The following is a 15536-nucleotide window of genomic DNA, read 5'->3' as shown; positions in this document are numbered from 1 at the left end:
AGTTTATTCTCACATCTGGATGCTAAACTAGGCCTTCACCTCCTCCAAAAGGTACAGTTTTATTAATATTCATTTATTATTTTATTATTATAGTCAAAGACCCAGAGAAGCATTCCAGGAACAAAGCAGCAGGGAAGATTTTTCTGGAAAAGGTAGAGATTTTGAGGGAGCCAGGATTTGGGGGTCATTTAAGCAGCAGTGGATGTCAGTCTTCAAGCTTTGCCCATTTACTCTTGGTCCCTTTTGGTTCAGGAAAGGAAGCAGAACAAGCACCAAACCATTCACTGAGACCTTTGCGGGTTGGGGAGGAGTGATGTAAACAAAAGTCAACGCTCTTTTCAGTTTACAATGGCTCGCGACCCCAAGACTTCCAAGCTCTTTGGTGAGGGCCAGTAGGTCTGTTCTCCAGGAGTGCCCTGGGTCTGGACTTCATTTCCCAGAGTCCCTTAGTGCCCTAATGTATTCAGTGCTCAGAGTGCCTGTATGTGTGTGAGTGTGAGAGAATGTGTGCGTGCGTGTGTGTGTGTGCGCGCGTGTGTGTGTCTCCGAGTCCCTGGGAGAGTGGAGGCTCATTCACTGATTAGAGCCAGCGCTGAGAGGCAGCACTGCTCCTTCTCTCACGCCAACCGAGTCTTTTGATCTGTACATGCAATCCCAGGCAGCTCGCGAACACAAACCCGGGGCCAGCCGCCTACTGCTGCTGCTGCTGCCGCTGCCGCTGCCGCCGCCGCCGCCGCCGCTGCCTCCGCCGGCTCTGCGCACCCGGGACTTTTCATGCACCACACTCTCCGCCTGCGTCCCTCCGTGTCCTGAAAAGTGCGACCGTTCTCCCAAGGAATTTCCACGGCAAGTATGGAGAGCAGAAAGGGGTGTGGACGTGTGTGCGTACCCAAGAGGGGTGGGTGCGAGGGCGGCCGGCTTGTTCAGGAACCTGGCTAACTTTCCGGGTCCTTTTCCTAGGGATTCGGGCGGTTCCCCCCGGACGGGGCAGGGGCTGGGACTGGGACTGGCGCGTCTTGGATCATCGCGACAGAGCCTCTCGGCATCGGCGCCTTCTGCGCGCTCCGTGCGCTGCCTCGCTCAAACTTTCCGTCTTGAGTTTTCCTTAATGTGTTTTATTTGGGGAGGGGGGGAGGTGCAAGGGGGAGGGACCAGACGCGGGAATTGGACAAGTAGGGAGGGTTAGGGCACTGCAAGGGAAGGGAGCAGGACTTCTTTTCTCCATCTTTCAATAAGCCCCATTCCCACTTTGTTCGGGTCGATCGCGAGAATGCCTTCTCGCCGGGCTCCCTGGTGCACCCCCCGGTGATTTCCGGGCTCCCCTGTGTACCCCGCGTTGATTTCCGGCTAGGCCAGGGCTGGGTGGTACTCAGTGGGGAGCCCGAGGCGGCGAGCGGATGGAGAAGGGGCGATCCGAATGAGAAACGACCCCTACAGCCTCCACCCCACACACAGCCGGCTCCGCGGGGTACCCGGGGAGTGACTGTTTAGCCCTGAACCCCGGGTGCTCGGCTGACTTTTTCCTAGCCCGGGCGGGTGTGAAGGGTGTGGAGGTAGGGAGGTGGCGTGGGATAGGGGGATCCTCTGCCGGCAGGAAGGAGGCAGGTGCTAGCATAGAGGCGGATCATTCTAAATGCCACTGGTAAACTCCCCACTCCGGTGGGTTGGACCGGCCTGGCCGTAGAGCAGCCCGACACGTGGGATCTCCCGGGATTTTCGGGGTCGGGACCCCCTCTCCCATCGGTTCTGCTGAGCAAGGCGGGAGGACGATCGTGGAGACAAGGGCGCCTTACTCTGTTTGTAGTTTTATTTTTATCTTAGACCTGCCTTAAACTGAGTAACAATTTCTCTTCTGACTTGAGAACAAAACTTTTTAGTGAGCACGCCGGTCGCTGCTGTCCTGCGGACACTGCCGCCGCGCTTGTCAGCCCGCGGCCGAGCGACCAACCTGCCCCGAGCCCAGCCTCGCCACCGCGCTCCGGAGACCCGCTCCACACCCCGCCCCCCAACCCGGGCTTTTCAGGCCGGCCTGGCGTGCCTTTGGCCTTTGTAGAGAAAGCCTTTTCTCCAGGGCACAACAAACTTGGGCAGAGCTTCCGGTGGCCAGGCAGGCTCGCCCACGGTGGTAGGCCGATCCCGAGGATGCCCGGTCGTCCGCCGCTCAAGGAGCCTCTCCTAAGCTCGCGGCCCAGCGACCAAGCTGGCGAGGCGCGCAGGATCCCGAAGTAGCGGAACTAGGGCAACCAGGAGGCAGGGAAGAGCTCCGCTTCCCGTTACACCTGCTTCCGGTCTGGTGCAGCCTCCAGCGGAAGCCCGTGTTCCGGCCCAAGCCGGGGCGCGTCCACTGGGGGTGCATGGGCCCGGGCATAGGTGTGGGCGCGACAGCCTGCTGCGGCCGGGTCCGTCTGGGGTCTCCCTGCCCTGCGCCCGCCCCCTGCCCCGAGAGCCGCTGAGGGGAGAGGAACGCGCTCGCTGCCCACGACGCCCAGCAGCCACGTTCTGCCTCTCGCCTCCGCTCCGGACTCGGCTTAGGGCAAAGGAAGAAAGGAAAAATAAAAGAAAAAAGGGCAGCAGTGAGAAGCAGAGAGAGACTGGGAGCAGAGTGGCAAGGGCCTTTGCCTTGCCTGGGCCCCTCCTCTTTCCGTCCCCGCGCTCCTCCTGGGCAAAGGGAATGAGCAGAGGGGAAAGGCAGAAAGGGCGTCGAGGAAAACGGGTGCCCGTGCTTCGGTGGCCGATATGCCCCCTGCCCTCCAGAGACCGCGCCCCAAAAGTGCGTGAGTTCCTCCTGCGCTTCCGGGCGGCCTGGGACAGGCGAGGAAGGGGCGGCGACGCCGTCGACGCCGCTGGTGGCCGACGGGGCCCGGGCCGGGCGCGGAGCGAGCGGGGACACACACCTGTTCTGCGAGCCGCGCCGTGTGCGGCGGCCGGACGGCCGCGGTGCGGGCCGCAGAACCCTCCCTCCCGCACCGCGCATCCGCAGTCCAGGAGCTGGAAGGGCCCGGCAGCTCCGCGCCGGTCCGCATTTGCAGGAGAGCCGGAGTGGAGTAGCCCGCGGCTGCCCGCTGAAGCGGTGGCGCGCGGCGGCGGGACCTGGGTGACCCACAGGGCGGGGCTGCTCTGGGGTTGGAGGTCCTTGGACTTTGGTCGAAGGCTGGCAGCTCTGAGCCCCTGCCCCGCGGGCCCCGCGCGGCTGCGGACCAGGGGCCCGTGCACGTGTCGGTTCTTCCCGGACTGGCGCCTTGGTTGCCCAAAGTTAGGCTCAGATCGTTTCGTGCAGAGGTTGTTGGGACCTAGAGTGTTATATATACAAAGGCAACCGAGAGCCGGAGGGAGAGGTCAGGCCAAAGAGTAGTGGGCTTGGCTGCGCGTTGGCCCCAAGTTTACATAGGTTTCGCATTCACTCTCTTCCCCCGTTTCTCTTGAAAGAGTTGATTTTTTCCCAGTCGAGACTCTTCCGAGCTGAATAATGCACCCTCTCGCTAAGCCGGTATCCCAGCGACCCCGCACTCTCGGATTGGCCCGGGCTGTCTCAGATTCGCACCCGTTGGCCAAGGTGGGCCTGAATCCGGGTCCAAATCTGGGACTGATACCCGGCCGTGCCTGAAGCACAGGCGTCGGCCCTAGCCCGGGAACTGTGTTAGCCTTATGTTCCCTGAGCTGTCGCATATGGTGGTAAAATTTCTGTTAGAGCGGTGTTTCCAAACACCCCTGGGCATTTGGTGTGCGGGAATTCTCTTCAAGCGAAGTCTGTGAACTTAAAAAAAAATTCTTTCCTGCGTTCTCAACACCCCCCCACTACTCTGCCTCATTTCCCATTGTTCTTTGCTTTTTAAGTTCCCTGTTAATTTTTTAAAAGTTTATTTATGTAAAGGAAAAATATCGTTTAATTTGTTCTATTATTTTAATTCCTGGCTTTTGGAAACGGTTCAGAGACCACAAAAATGTCACCTGTTGTAATAAGCAGAGGAGTGTTGTGTGTGCATTTTAATTGCCAGCAGAGCCGTAGTTTGGTGGGCGCCCTGAGCTCGGCTCCGGGAAAGAGCTCTTTGCAGCTTTCTTTGTGGCAGTCATTTGCAAGTGGGTTTGGCTCTCAGCTACGGCAAAGGCAGCGGCAGCAACCACCGCTTCCTTCTACGCCGATCCCGGGCGCAGGTCAGGAAGCCCAGACCCTGGACTGGGATGGGCAGAGGATGGGATGGGAGATTACCTACTCTCTGAGACTTTGTCTTGGGCTTTCGGTTTTTCTGTGCGTAAGTGGCTAGTTCGCTCCGCAGAGCGCGGAGCGCTGCGCATCAGCCCAGCCTCAGACATTTTCACGTTCCAAACGCGGGCGTCTTCGTTTCATTTGTCTTGGTTCTGGCATGTTTAACCACGCAATTAGTAATCTCACTAATTATTCAGATAGCTGGCGTTTTGTAATCACTTTAAAGCAGGATCGGGAGTGTGATTTAAGAAACAAACAAACTCCCACAGATACGGAACTGAACCAAACCCATCACGTCAAGGATTTGAATTTTTTTTTAACTCAATATTTGTTGGTCCCTCCGTCCAGCCTCACTGCCCGCCAGACAATTTATTTAGCTTCGTGGATTGATCCCTCCTCCTTGTTTAGTTAATTCAACAAAGACTTTTTGCAATCTGTTTGGAGTTTGTCTGATGCCGTGGAAAAGTAGCTGATGATTTATTTGGTTGCTTTTCGATTTCTGTCTTCAGCCCTTCTTTCTCCTCCTTTCAGCGGGGATGTCAGCTGTTATTACTTCCTATTGATCCCTTTGCAAAGTGAGAAGTGAACTAAAATTAATGTCAATTCCACTGCTCGGATCAATAGCTGGAGTTATTTTAATCTGGATTTGCACGAAGTGCTAAATTAAAAAAAATCAGCATAGAGTCAGAAAAGTAACAGTTACTTACTTTCCCTTTGCCTGGTTCTTCACAGTCACCCAAATGCTCCATCAGGCTGATTATCTTACAATCCATATTTTTTTAATTAAGAGGGTCAGTTAGTTTTCTTATTTTGGGTTCTGTGTTTAAACCCATGACATTTTGACATTGGGAGTGTATTAACTATAGATTTTCATAATGACTGTGGTCGGCTGAAGCCTCATCTATACAAGTTGTTAATGTGAGGAGAGGGTAAGAAAGAAAAGGGAAAAGAAAAAAGCACTCCCCCTCCCCCATGGAGACCAACACGCCCACGCAGTGGAGTAAGAGAGATGTGGCCTGGAAAAATATTGTTGATTTATTTTCAGTGTAATGAAGTTTTCAAATGAATAACCAGGGTTGAGTGATTCACCAGGTTCTGTTGGAGTGTCCGGTGCTGTCACCAGATTCCTAATTTATGAAACTCATTTAAGATAATGAGGTGATCTAGGAAGTAAAAATAGCAAGTGAATCCTGGGGCGGGGGGAGGTCGTATTGTGAGGGGGAAACATTCCTCCCTTCACACTCAGTGTGTTATGTTTGTCCTTTTCTCCAGTTTGCCTCATATAATATTGCTTGTTGATAGACAAGTAGCTATTTCTGTTGTGAAGAGCTGCTTGGAACCCTTGGAACAGCCCTAGACCCACTTTCAGAGCGTCCATGTTGTGTGACCATTAATCTGACTAGAAAACAGCCAAGAACAGGATTCCCAGACTTGTCAGGCTAACTGGCTGTCCTTGGCAGATCATTCCCTGCACTGCTATAACTTGACAGGAAAGTTATTTAAAATTTGGAAGAGAGAAAAATCCGTTAATGTGAGATACATAATCTGGTAATTTAGCAATGATGTCTATAAGGAAAGATGCCAAATGAGGAAGCAGTCTGATGGTGTCCACTCATCTTCCCAATTAATAACAGTCATTGACATGTCTGCTACCGGATGGGAGAAGGAAATACTCTCTTTGCACTGCATTAAGCCAGGAGGATTCATCTACCGTTTAACTGAGGTTTCTCTATTTGAGGGACTACCAAAGATACTCCAGGTGGGCTTTTTAAAAGGAAGGAGGTAGATTTTATTTCTGATATGACTCTCCATTTAAAGGCTGTAATTTGTAGCAGACGGTGATTTTTGGTTATGCTTTGAGTTTCATTAAGTTTCTATTTCATATATATTTTTGATGCTAATAAGTCCTGGTATTCATCTTTATGTTGTCCTGGCTTTTGATATATAGCCCTTCTCCCAGCCCCCACTCAAAATACACTTTGGAATGGAATCAGCGACTATGAAAATGTACAACCGAAATTTACAAGGGAAACTGAAAGAAGTCTCTCTGAACTCCAATTTGTTCTGAGGGCGTTTATTGGATATCAGCTCTGACTGGGCCAATAAGCAGAGCAAAATAAGTCAGAAATTTTGTTAACATTTTGTTCTAAATGTTAATGGCAAATCCAAGGCAGTTTACAAATCTACTTAAGAGTGAGTGCATTAGTAACTAAAATTACCGACCTGTTCTTTGCTGCCCTTAGAAGACAGACGCTTCTAGAGAGCGTATGCCAAAGGCACCCATTATGGTTTTAAATATTGTCAGAGACGCTAGGCATTTTATTGATGAAGGTTTTGTTCCTTCTCAGAAAAGAGAAATAGAAAGCCCATGTGATTAGAGAGGGGTGTGCATCAAAATAAATGTTAATGCTGTTTGTTCACATAGCACTTTTTTCTGGAAACAGTCTTAGATGATACATGAAGATGTGTGTGTGTGTGTGTGTATGTATGTGCCAATGTATATCATTTATCCATGTGTATACTTTGTACTAACTAACATGTACAAGTGCTCCTGGTCTGGATGAACTTGAATGTGGGATATTTCAGTGTTAGGGAGTTGTTAGGGGAGATGAAGAGAGGATTCATACGTGGGGAATCGTATATGTAGAATGTGGTCTCTGAACATCAGGCCTGCCATGAGTGGCCTGTGGATGCAGGTGGAAGCACTTTAAAACATAGAGCCCCCTCCCCCCCCACTTAATCTACTGGATGGCTTGGCCTTCCAAAGCTCATTTGTTCAGGGAATATCGTATTTGGAGGTTTTATGATATTTTTTTCTTTGCTGGGCTCAGGCGCATTTCACCCGGAACGTGTAGGGACCAAAGTCAGCTACGCGTACATCACAGTAAGTTGTCTATTGATTTTCCTGAATGAAAATGGTCTGATGCTGCTGCCCACTGGCTCCTAAAGCCTGTGGTGTCTCTTGCCCGAGCATCTGTAAGCCAGAAGGATGGTGTTTCCATCACTTGGGGGTTTCCCTTTTTTTCCTCCCCCTGACTTTCCTCCCCCTTCTTTTTTTCTCTTTGCTGTTTCTACAGGTCTTAGAAGGGAATGATTCCCCAGTAATATTCCCTGCCCTGACCCAAGGTGCCGCTTGGCCTGCCTCCCAGGGAAGACTGCTTCTTGTGTAACGCCGGCCACAGAAAGAGACTCCGATGGACTTACACCGGGCAGCCTTCAAGATGGAGAACTCATCCTACCTTCCCAACCCTCTGGCATCCCCAGCACTGATGGTCCTGGCATCCACGGCTGAGGCCAGCCGTGATGCTTCCATCCCTTGTCAGCAGCCACGACCCTTTGGTGTACCTGTCTCAGTTGACAAGGACGTGCATATTCCTTTCACCAACGGTTCCTATACCTTTGCCTCTATGTACCATCGGCAAGGTGGGGTGCCAGGCACTTTTGCCAATCGTGATTTCCCCCCTTCTCTACTACACCTCCACCCTCAATTTGCTCCCCCAAATCTAGATTGCACCCCAATCAGTATGCTGAATCATAGTGGTGTGGGGGCTTTCCGGCCCTTTGCCTCCACCGAGGACCGGGAGAGCTATCAGTCAGCCTTTACGCCGGCCAAGCGACTTAAGAACTGCCATGACACAGAATCTCCCCACTTACGCTTCTCAGATGCAGATGGCAAGGAATATGACTTTGGGACACAGCTGCCATCTAGCTCCCCCGGTTCACTAAAGGTTGATGACACTGGGAAGAAGATTTTTGCTGTATCTGGCCTCATTTCTGATCGGGAAGCATCATCTAGCCCGGAGGATCGGAATGACAGATGTAAGTACTTTGGTTCAAGCCCTCCCTTACCCCCAGTAAGCCCTGCCTCACTGTGATGTTCAACAGGTCAGTGGCGTTTTGCATGCTCCTAGTAACGGGAAGGGCCAACTACTTCCCTTTTGCTAGCTGTGGAGTGCTAACCTTTGCTTGTCTCTCATCAGTGAGCACTGATAGTTCTTGAAATGTTTTTCTGAAAGTAGCCAGAGGCAAGTTGGCCCCAGCACAGCGTTTCTCTCCGGGTCATGGTGGGCTTATTCTCTGAGGACTGGAGTGAAGAGGGGTACCACTGATGTAGTGGAGTGAATGTCATTTCATTAAGAAGTGTCGGCTCCTAGGGAATTTGGGGGGCCTAAAGAAACATGTCCACCCCTCCTCTCTTTGCTGTCCTCATTATGTTTGATCTTAGTGTTATTTTTTAGCTTTTCCATTGTATCACATCCAGCAGACTCCACGTGATTCTATTTTCACAACTCTCAGCCCTTGTCCACATCAGGCTATTTTTCAGAGAAGGACAAAGGTGTCGTCAATCACCATAAAGCATTTCAAACAGCTGTGTTTTCCTTGCGATCGCAAGGCTAGAAAGCCGACTTCTCTTGAGATTTCACAGGTTTGCTGGATGCTTATCCTGGGGCTCACTTTTAGGACTAGACACGGTTGACCTGTGGGACTGCTCCATATTTGATGTTCACAACTATTATTAATTTCTGCTTATGAAACAGCTTTTTCTCATGTTCTCCAAGTGCCTTGTTGGGCTCTGGCTACACTTACTCATAGCTGGAACTAAACCTTTATTTGGAACTTGTAGACTAGGAGTGCTGAACCCTGCAATCTTTTGCTCTAATATAATCAGAAAATAATTGTGTTTTGAAGCTTTTGGGCTGTGGGTAGACAGAGCAGTTTTCTTCAAGCCTGGTGAGAATTTATGAACTGAGGGTGTTTTTTCCACCCAACCCTTTGTTCTCAGATTTGCTTCGTTTTATTTTCTTAAGAAAACTACATCTGAGGTTTGCCTTCCCCTTTTCTCTATTTTTTCATGCTCCCGTCCTCTCTATAACCACCAACACGAATACCATTTTTTCCCTCCTCTTTATGATGCCGAGGAGAGTAATAGAGACATTGCAGCTCTCTCCCCTGTCGCCACTGCTTCCTCAGGCTGTCTCCTTGAATTAGGCACTGTGTTAACTTTCCTGCGCTAAAAGGCATCTGCCTAAACCCAGCGTACCTTTTCAATAAAAGTCATCATAAAATCAACCTGCCTTGTAAATCCATCGCTCTTTGGTTTTGAAATATGTTGCAAGTGTGTCTTTTATGTCAGCGTCTGTAAGCCGGAGACCTCCCCACTTAAGGGAGAAGGCTGCTGGCTGACAGCACCACTGCCAGTGTTGTCCTCTCACTTTGGCTGTGGCTCTCTTTCACCTTTTCACTTTCTGTTGATTTGTGTGTCTTGTGATCCTGCTTCTTGGATATACCTGCTGAACAGGTATCGGCATTGTGTTGGTCAATTTTATTTTATTTTATTTTAGTTTTCGCTTGTCCGGTGATGTGCAAGTGATCAAGGTTAGTTGTAATGTGACTACCAGCTAAAACTGCCTTGTGTTAGGGTATGACAGATTCTACCCCTTTTTTTTCTCCAAATACAAGTTGAAAATTAAATCCTCTCATAACTAATATGCCACAAAGTAACATCTGGAGATTGAGACCCTCTCTTCTTACCTAACAGATCCAGCTTGTCTCCATTTTTCTATCTTTTTAGCCCAAACCTGTATCAGACTCCAGAGCAGGAGGAAGCTTGTTAGTCAAGTCAGAACTCATAGACGTGGATATCCATTCCTCTCTGAGTGTCAAAGCCATAACTCTTCTGTTTGCCTGGTTTGCATTGTGTGGTGGTGGCATCCCCCATGGAGATGGATCCCTCACACAGGAATACGCCTGGGTGGAGAAAAATTAAATGAGTCTGTCTCCCAAAGTGAAATGGAATTCTGACCTTGAAATTAATGAGATTCTGATCAGAAGGGTGGGGAAACTTCTTTATTTCCAATGTAGTGTTATAGAAATTGGAGTCCTCTTCTTCTTTTATTCATTTAAAATATTCTTCCCTTATAGAGTACCTTGTGTTCTCCTTTTTTTTCTTGTACACAAGTAGGAGTGTCTGTGAGGGGAGGGTATTTGTACACCCACGTTATTATCCAGAGTTGCATTTGTGACTGATCTTTAATAAGAAACAGAGGTGCAAAGTGAAAAGGAGGCTGTGCTACCCTGTGGTCACCCTGGATTTGTGCTCTTTCCTCCCTTCCTTACCTTAGGTGGTTAGTACATCCCTCACTGGGTCACACTGGATAGCATTTATGCTTTTGATTGCGAATTTTTGGAAGGCAGGAGAAGTATTTTTCTGTAAGGAAGGGTTGAAGAGGCACTAAGACAAAGTCTGCAGCAGCTTTCTTGGCTCCTGTCATATGCCGACATGTGTCGGAATATTTATGGTCTGCTTTATGTAAATACATATTTAAGGGCCGTTAGAAGGCCTGATTATTCCCACTAGATGCCTTTCAGGTCCTCCCTACAGAACCGTTTTGAAATAAGTAATATTTCTCAGATAATCGAGTGACAGTATACAAGACTGCTTCCAAAGGGAGAGAGTGCTTCAGGGGCAGATGGGGCAGTCACGGGGGATGGGGATATGAAAAGACAGAGGATAAAAAGTGTTCAGACGAGCAGAGTGATAGGACGCAGTGCTTTTGCCAGATTGCCCAAATTAACCATATATGGTTAATATATACACACATATATGTATATATATGTATATATATTCTTAAAATTTAGAGTTAATTGCTGATTTGGTTGACTCATTTTTTCAGTTCCCTTCATGTAAATATCTTTTCATACAATATTTTTTAAACATTTTAATTAAATGCAGCAGTCAAACTCCGAAGTAAGCATTTAGCTTTAGAGTTTTGTTGGTGGGTGGGGGCGGGGGGTGAGAATGGGGATGTGTGTCCTTTACTTAGAGCAGAAGTTTCTATGACGGAGTTTTAGGTCATTAAGAAATCAGTTGTATAATGGAAATACTGACAGTTTTTACTGTTGCAGCCACCCCCTGCTCACACACTGCATCAATATGCAGATAGTCCACTTGCGAGCCCACTGGAAAGAGAGGCCTGCAGACATGGTGTAATGCACACGTGTTCTTTCTTAAATCTGGGTAGTGGTAGGCAGGATTTCTTTTGTGATTAAACACGCAGTTTTGTAGACAGAAATATAGCTATTTGAGTCAAACATCATCTTTCCTGGTAGGTGATTCTGGTTTGCTTGCCTGTCCATCCACCTGGCTTCACAGGTGATTCCTGAGGGAGGTGTTGGGCTCTATGGAAAAACAAGCAGCCTTCACTCTACAGGACTGACTGACTTGCCCTGGAAAATGGGAGAAGTGTTTTGTGAGAAGCCATTCATGGAGGATGCATAATTCCCCAGGAAGGGGACTGAGGTAACTCCTGTTTATTGTCACTCCCCGAACCAGTCCCCAAGGCTCGTTGTCCAGGGAAATAATGCTAAAATTTATGGACCAATTACAAATAGTTCACGTGTGCCTTACATATGAAGTGTCTACAGCGATGTTTCCCAGGGCCTTTAAAATAAACATTTCCTCATTAAAGAAACTTTACAACAAAAGGGAAGATAAGTATTGTCTGCTGTCTTGTGTTAGAATCTGTACATTTATTACCCGCTTAGTATTCTGGCTCCCGTCATGTGCATTTCCTGATGGTTCTCTTCAGGCTGCCCCTGTGCCCAGATTCCTGCCTGTGTGACACAGCCTTTGGCCAGCCTGCCAGCCTATCCACTCAGCCCAGATTGGAGTTGGCGAAGTATACATGCTCACCACAGGGCCGAGAGGGCCCAGAACTGCCCACGTGGAGCGGTGACTGGCCCTGCCTTCTGGCTTTACCCCAGGGATGGACACTGGGCACTGACCATAAGTGGCTTGACTTTGCCCTCTTTCCTTGACCTTCACTGTGGTCGGGTAGTGTCACAGGGAGGCAGGAAACCTGATGGGTCACAGCAGCTCCTGGATGTTCTGCTTTGCTCTCATCTTTGATGTACTTGGGCAGCCATTCTTGGGTCCCAAAAGCCCTGAGTAGGAGACGGTATTTTGTACTCTGTGTCTTTATAAAGGCATGTATCATTGAAGACCCTGTGTTCTAACAGTCAAATCAGCTGAGCCCATCTAGGCCAAAGGCAGCCTGGAATGGGGAGGACTGGGGTGAGGGGGATAGTTTCCAAGGGCTCTGGGAGTGGGGTGGGCAGGGACTCTACTCCGGGCTTTTAGGAGAGTTGCTCTTGCTAGGGACAATGTTTGGGGGATGCCAGGTGGCCAGGCTGCACCTCTGGGTTGCAGCTAGGACAGATGACCACTGGGAAAGGGCCAGCAAATCGCCAGAAGAGCTGGGTCAGATGCTTCCCTCTGTCCTTACTGCCCAGACCTAGCCTGACTCTCCTTCAGCGGCTCCCGGGTTCTCCCCCCACTCCCCGGGGGCAAGAACTCCTGTGATGTGTGTGGTTGTTTCTGGTTGTTCACTCCCCACACAGTCATGGAGACTCTTTTTCATGCTGCTGGGTTTAATTGTCTTGTTGGGATAAAGAAATGTTTGCACAGCTAAAGTGGAGCCGGGCTGGACGGGAGCGGTCCCTGATGGCTGCAGAGCCATCTGGCCTGGCTTGGCTTGGCTCGGCGCGCCGCTCGCCCGGCGGCTGGGCTCACTCTAGCTGTGCTCCCGCTCTTCCCCTGCCCTCGCTCCACGCCGCGCCGCTCTGTGCGGCGGCTGCCTCCTCTTACGGCCGGAATGCCTAATCACCATGGTGAGAAAACGGACACCGCAGCCGTCCTCCCTCCTCGCCCCGCGCCCTCCCTCCCATCAATTGTCATGCAGAAGTGATCCGGGCTGCCGTTTCCTCGCGGCCGTCCGCCAGCCCCTCGCCGCTCCCGGCAGAAGGGTGGCTGGTAATTGATCGTCTGGGGGAGGGGGCGCGGAGAGGCTCGAGAACGGGCCCCGGAGAGACCAGGCCACGGAGTGGGCCCCGTTCGCTCACTTGCAAGGGACCCCACAGCCTCTGCCACCGAGGCGGCTTGCAAGTGGTTTCAGAAGTGTTGGCGATCTCGCCGTCGCTCTGCCGCACTTGGAGGCCGCGGGAGGACTCCGCGCGCCGCCTGGAGAGCCGGGAGCGCCCAGCCCTCGGCTGCACACACGAGAGCCCGTCGCGCCCCCCGCCCTGCCCCGCCTCGGCCTCCACGTCCCCGCGCCCCCAAGTCGCACTAAGAACCCAGTCCCCTATCTGTTTCCTCTACGCCGTCTGAGCTGAAGAGAGTGGGGACCGGGGTGAGGGATAAGGGGGGGGCGCCCACGCGACGTCTGGGTGCATGGGAGCGCGCAAAAGGCGCTAGTGGGTGCACGGGGCGTGAAGGGGACACAGCGCGGGCGTGGGGATGACCACTGCGTGGGGGGGGGGTTCTGCCTGGGGAGGAGGGATGGGAAGAGGGTGGGGAGCAGGGCGCGTGGAGGAGGGAGGTTGGACGTGTGTACAGCGCCTGGGGACCTCGCTGGCCCCTCGGTGCCCCCAGGACTCTGAGATTTCTCCTTTCGGCTCGAAATGTTTTTCCCTTCCTGCTTTTCAAATCTGTAAAAATGTTCCGGGGAATGTTTCCTAAGTCCAGGGCTCCGTGCTTCGGCGGGATTGCTGGCGTTCGGGCCAGGCGAGTCGCGGTGGCCTCTGACGGTCTGAGGCTCGCAGCCAGCACAGCGGGACTCGTTAAAGTCCGGGCAATTTCTGGAACTCTTCCCACGGGAAGTTTTCCGGGGCTGCCTTCCGGTCAGCGGCCCCAGGTTGATTATTTGGTGGCCCTTTTTTGTATGAAAACAAAAAAAAACACACATTGTATCCAAATAACAAAAGTTGCTGTCCCTCCCCACCCCCTTTCCTCATTAGGCAGGGAAGAGGAAACTGGAAAATAGAATTATACTTTTATATTGGTTTTCTTATTTTTAACCCTTATTAACTATATCCATCTGGTTAATAAATGTTAGCACACATTGAAATGTATTCTTTGTAAATAATTGGGATTTGGAGTGACAACATATTTAATAGTTATATTTTTATAATAGTTTTCTTATTTTAACTCTTATTAACCACTTATTAACCACATCCATCTGGTTAATAAATATCAAAGCACACGTTGGGACGTGCTCTTTATAAATACTTGAGATTTGGAGTGATGGTACGTTTCATTGTAAAATCCACAGTATTTTTAAACACCAAAATAGCAATATTGTTTGGACTTGCATATTTGCTGCTAAGAGTTTAACAGCATTTCCCAGCACCGTTTTATCCCGTCTTAAAGAGAGATGAACTGCAGACTGAAGGATAATTTATTGCTATATATTAGCTAAAATGCCTTTAAAAATGTTTTTAAAGTATCATGTAAATTGTGGCATGTATGGCTGAACAGAATGTGTTGCTATCCTTTGTAACTTCACATGTGTGCTACACGGTAGGAATTTGTAAGTATCTCTTTCTTTGCAGCAAGAAGGAGAATCTTCTGCGAAAGAACTTTCTTACACCTTTTCCAGGAAAAGATCCTGGATTGGGACTACATGTTGGGCCTGGAGAAATCATAGGCTGTGGTATGAATCAGAACACCTGGTAGATGCTAAGTAAACAGAAGGAATTTATCATCTTCCAGCCTTACCCAATGGATTGGACCTTTCTGTTATCTTAATCACACTACTTTAGTTTTAGTGTTTAAAAAAATTACTATTTTTTGGCAGGTGCCAATCATATAAAGGGGTTTAGTGTTCATTGCATATTGAATACCTTAATGGTGGTGATTATAATCTAGTTTTTACTTTTAAGTTTTCATTATCTTACTACTCTTCAGCATTGCACAGAACAGTATGTGTAGGACTATGCTATTCCAAAGGCATAGAGGTTTGAGGAAATAAAGGAAGGACTTATTTATGCCTTGAGGTGTCATGATTACAAAGGTAGGGAGGGAGTTTTCCAAGAGTTTGCGAAATAACCTTTCTCAAATATAGACTTATTTTATTACTTGGGGTACTGTTAATACAAAATTGTTTATAACTTAACAAAAATTTAATTCTACTTATTTCTCCTAACCCTTAGAAACCTAAGATTGGAGTCTATCCCCTCTCCAAATGTTTTCCCACAGCATTACATCCCCTATCATGGAGTTCACACGTACAGATCAGCTTTTGGTGTGTATTTTAGAAAAAAGTTTCTACCTGGGTCCTGGCCGAAGTTGGAAACAGTCAATGATGTTTTGTAGACACGTGTAACCATCTAGCAATTCGGATATGTGGCTGTTAGTTTTCTCTGTGGAATGCGTTCTGTTTGAAGACTACCTAGAAGAAATGAAAGTTGTGCTTTTGGTGGGGAGACATGGTGCTGTGTCCAGTACATTCTGTTAACAGATCTGAAGCTTTAGGAAAATCTGGAGCTATGTGAG

The 15536-nt window shown here is 49.4% G+C and overlaps 1 protein-coding gene across 1 annotated transcript in view; it reads left to right on the top strand.

Moving 5' to 3' along the window:
* Positions 1-474: 474 nt before the first annotated feature.
* The window catches only part of RNF220 (ring finger protein 220), a 262744-nt gene continuing 247682 nt past the window's right edge, over positions 475-15536 (top strand). Inside the window, 2 exon segments of the mRNA XM_017881842.1 lie at positions 475-846; positions 7282-8023. Of these exon segments, the coding sequence (XP_017737331.1) occupies positions 7399-8023 (625 nt within the window). The 5' untranslated portion in view covers positions 475-846; positions 7282-7398.

Source organism: Rhinopithecus bieti, unplaced genomic scaffold (assembly GCF_001698545.2).
Source record: "Rhinopithecus bieti isolate Rb0 unplaced genomic scaffold, ASM169854v2 scaffold_12155, whole genome shotgun sequence".
NCBI classification, from domain to species: Eukaryota; Metazoa; Chordata; class Mammalia; order Primates; family Cercopithecidae; genus Rhinopithecus; species Rhinopithecus bieti.
This window is presented reverse-complemented; position numbering and strand designations above follow the sequence as displayed.